We start from the raw sequence: 3,540 nt of genomic DNA, 5'->3' as shown, positions 1-3,540 counted from the left end.
AAAAAAAAAAAAAAAAAAAAAAATCACAAAAAAGTATAACATATTAAAAAGTCATAAAAAGGTCACAGTATAGTATATCAAAAAAGTCATAATACAGTACGTTGAAAAAGGGAAAAAAAGTCTTAGTATAGTATGTCGAAAAAAAGTGATGAAGAAGTCATTGTAGAGTAACTCGAAAAAAAAATGATATGAAAGACATAGTACAAAATGTTGACAAAAGCTCATTAAAGTTAGTGTAATATGTTGGAAAACTTATAGTAAAGCATGTTGAAAATTATTAAACATTATTTTGTCAAAAAAGTCATAGCATAGTATGTCGAAAAAAAGTATAGTATATACATGTAAAAAAAAAAGTCATAAAAGTCTGTCATAAAAGTCAAAAAAGGCATAGCTAATTATGTCAAAAAAGTCATAGCATAGTATGTCGAAAAAAAGTCATAGTATATACATGTCAAAAAAAGTGAAAAAAAAGGTTATAGTATGTTGGAAAAAGCAGTGGAAAAGTCATATTACAGTATGTCAAAAGTGATAAAAAGTCATAGAACAGTATGTTGAAAAAAGTGATAAAAAAAAAAAGTCTTAGTATAGTATGTTGAACAAAGCGATAAAAAACTCGGTATAGTAAGTCAATAAAAGTGATTAAAAAAAAACATAATAAAAAGGTATGTCGAAGAAAATCCAAGTATCGTATGTCGAAAAAAACGTAAAAAAAGGGACAGCCCAGACCGCGTCTCAAACCTGGGTCGAACTCTGCAGGGACTACTTGTTTGTTGTCTGTTGGCAGCAGTGCTAACCACTTGGTTAGTGTGCCACCAAAGAATTTATGTTGAAAACAGTAATAGAATAGTATGTCCAAAAAAATCCATTAAAAAGCCATAGTGTAGGATGGCAAAAAAAGGGATATAGTCTTGGTTTTGTGGATGTTGAAGAAAGTGACAAACAAAGTATTTGGGAGCAGTAGCATTAACAAGTGGAAGAAGCATGAAGAGGTTTTAAAGATTGCCTCAATGTTAAAATACAAATGTCCATAAAGATCTGAACATCTGGATATTTGAATGTTTTTTTGTAGCTGAACGTATGCTGTGAATCAGCATTCACACAGTGAAGCTCTCACTTGTCTGGTAGTAATCGTAGACTTTGACCACAGCTGCTTTCAGGTTCCTTACAGGCACGTCCTCCTCTAGTGTCACACTGCCCATCTTTGTCTCATCCTTCTTTAGCTGCAACCACAAACAAAACAGGCCGCTAAAGAAACCATTTACGTACTTAAAACGCTGTACTGAGGTGTATCAAAATAAAGCATGGATTAATGTGTGTATGAAACATAATTTCACCATCAACAAAGACACAGTCATTCTGTCAGTGCTGCCTACCCCGTCTAAGTAGACGTTGATGAATCCTTCCTCCACGTCCACGCGCTTCACTGAGCGATCGCTCTTCAGCTGCCAATGCACAGACTGCCATTAGTATACTCCAACATATTAGATATAATGTAGTATGTATAACATATTAGATGCAGGAGCAAAGTCTGGTAGTATAAGCACAAACAATATGTGTATTAAAGTATAAAAGTACTTTACATCATCTGGCTGCTCATGGTTTAACTGTTAAAGAACTGACCAGCTCCAGGGAACTCTTATCCAGAATGTACCCAGACAGCAGTTTGACGTTGACGATGACCATGTTGGTTTCCTCTCTCCTCCCCTGGTACCTACCCACACACACACAAACAAACACACACACACACACACAGTCAAACACCACACGATAGAGATGCTCACGTACTGCTGTAGTTATCGTTTTTTTGTCTCTAAAATGGTGCAGAAAGACTTTTCCTTGGGATAATTTACTAGACAGATACTGAATATTTGCCAAACAAGTATTGTCTCTTTGTTGCTAGTACAGAATGTTCTAACACTATTTAACATGTCTGACCGAGCATCTGAAATAGTAACAGAAACTAAACCTACTAAACGTAATTAACCCAAGTTAAAGTCATCATTTTAAGTTTATAAATTCAAAGAGAAAAAAGTAACTACAAGTATTAGCTTAAAAACCTTTGTAATAATGAGTTGCAGGTGAGGCAATCCTAACATTAACAAAGGCCTGTATGCTGGCTTGTTTATGTGAAGCTAGGTCAAAGCCATTATTTAAGTTCTTCTTCGCGGGTAAACTGTTAACGCAGCTGTTTTCTGTTCTGTGTTATGTCATAGCATGGTTTGCTGATGCAATCAGTTTCCTTATCCAATAACATTATCCAATAAAGTCCAGAATATTAAAAAGTCCCATGGCATGAAAATTTAACTTTATGAGGTTTTTTAACATTAATATCCATCCCCCAGCCTGCCTACGGTCCCCCAGAGTCTAGAAATGGCGATAGGTGTAAACCGAGCCCTGGGTATCCTGCTCTGCCTTTGAGAAAATAAAAGCTCAGATGGGCCAATCTGGAGTCTTATAAGGGGCAAGACCTCCCCTTTCTCTGCTTTGCCCGCCCAGAGAATTCGGTCCACCCATGGGAGACACACATCATGGCTTTCAAACGCAGTTGGTCAAGGCCACACCCCCAGCCTCCACCTTGCCCCCCCTCCCTCCTCCTCAAAAGCTACAGACTCAGAAATGGCACATACTAAGGAAAGCTCATTGTGGGACTGGCTCTAGTGGCTGTAATTCTGCACCAAGACTGAATTTTGGGGATGAGACTTCCGATACAGTATTAGGGGACCACTATGGGACCTTTAACAGAAAATAATACCAACAATACTATATATAATGATCTAAAGACATGATCCGACATACACAGACACACAGTACCTGACTGTCACAAAGAGGATGATCTGGGGTCTGCTGATGTTGCATTTGGCCATGATGGCAGTAGAGATGTTGAAGGCAGAGAACTCGGGTGGAGGGGGGATGTTGTAATGCATGGAGATCTGTGGAGGGACAGATCATCACAATCAATCAATTTACAATGGAACAATAAGCTATCCACAAACATTTAAGTTACAATTACCTTGAAATAACCATAGACAGAATTAAAAGCAATTACATTTTTAAGTCACAAATAAATTAGTAAGTAAAGTATATAAAAAAAATACTGAAAGAAATCTTTGTCAACAGACACGCCGATAATCTTAAATGTGTAACATGGCCTGCTGATGTATTGGTTAGGCTTTAAATTACTGGATCTTCAACATCTTGTCAACATACATTGATATGTGTTATTAACAATCTGTGTTACACAGCTTTCATATACTCGTTTCATTTTCACATTTTAACTTATAGTAGTCCAGTCATTTTTATTGCCACCAAGCAAGAGCATGGGTTTTGTTTCCACATGGGAGGGGGGCAAAAACAAAGAAAAAATGTAGCACTGCAAAGTAAAGATGGTACGGTCCTCTCAAGGGGTGTTTGAAATTGTTAGGAAACATTAACAGGAAAGAAGGGTATATACATGTTTTGAATATTTATTTTTACTTCTTTTGGGGAATGAGTTGTCTTTCATATTTGGTGGACAAATCTACCTCTTCCAAATATGGGCGA

General features: G+C 36.8%; 1 protein-coding gene across 5 annotated transcripts in view; it reads right to left on the bottom strand.

Moving 5' to 3' along the window:
* The window catches only part of LOC116685365 (alpha-2-macroglobulin), a 31,521-nt gene that overhangs the window by 3,689 nt on the left and 24,292 nt on the right, over positions 1-3,540 (bottom strand). For all 5 annotated transcript variants that reach the window (XM_032510464.1, XM_032510460.1, XM_032510461.1 and 2 more), the window contains 4 exons: positions 2,812-2,930; positions 1,621-1,711; positions 1,374-1,442; positions 1,115-1,220 (listed from right to left, as the gene is read on the bottom strand). In XM_032510464.1, the coding sequence (XP_032366355.1) occupies positions 1,115-1,220; positions 1,374-1,442; positions 1,621-1,711; positions 2,812-2,930 (385 nt within the window). The remainder of the gene's footprint in view (positions 1-1,114; positions 1,221-1,373; positions 1,443-1,620; positions 1,712-2,811; positions 2,931-3,540) is intronic.

Source organism: Etheostoma spectabile, chromosome 3, assembly GCF_008692095.1.
Source record: "Etheostoma spectabile isolate EspeVRDwgs_2016 chromosome 3, UIUC_Espe_1.0, whole genome shotgun sequence".
Lineage (NCBI taxonomy): Eukaryota > Metazoa > Chordata > Actinopteri > Perciformes > Percidae > Etheostoma > Etheostoma spectabile.
Note: the sequence above shows the minus strand (reverse complement) of the source record. Positions and strands in the feature narration are given on the sequence as shown.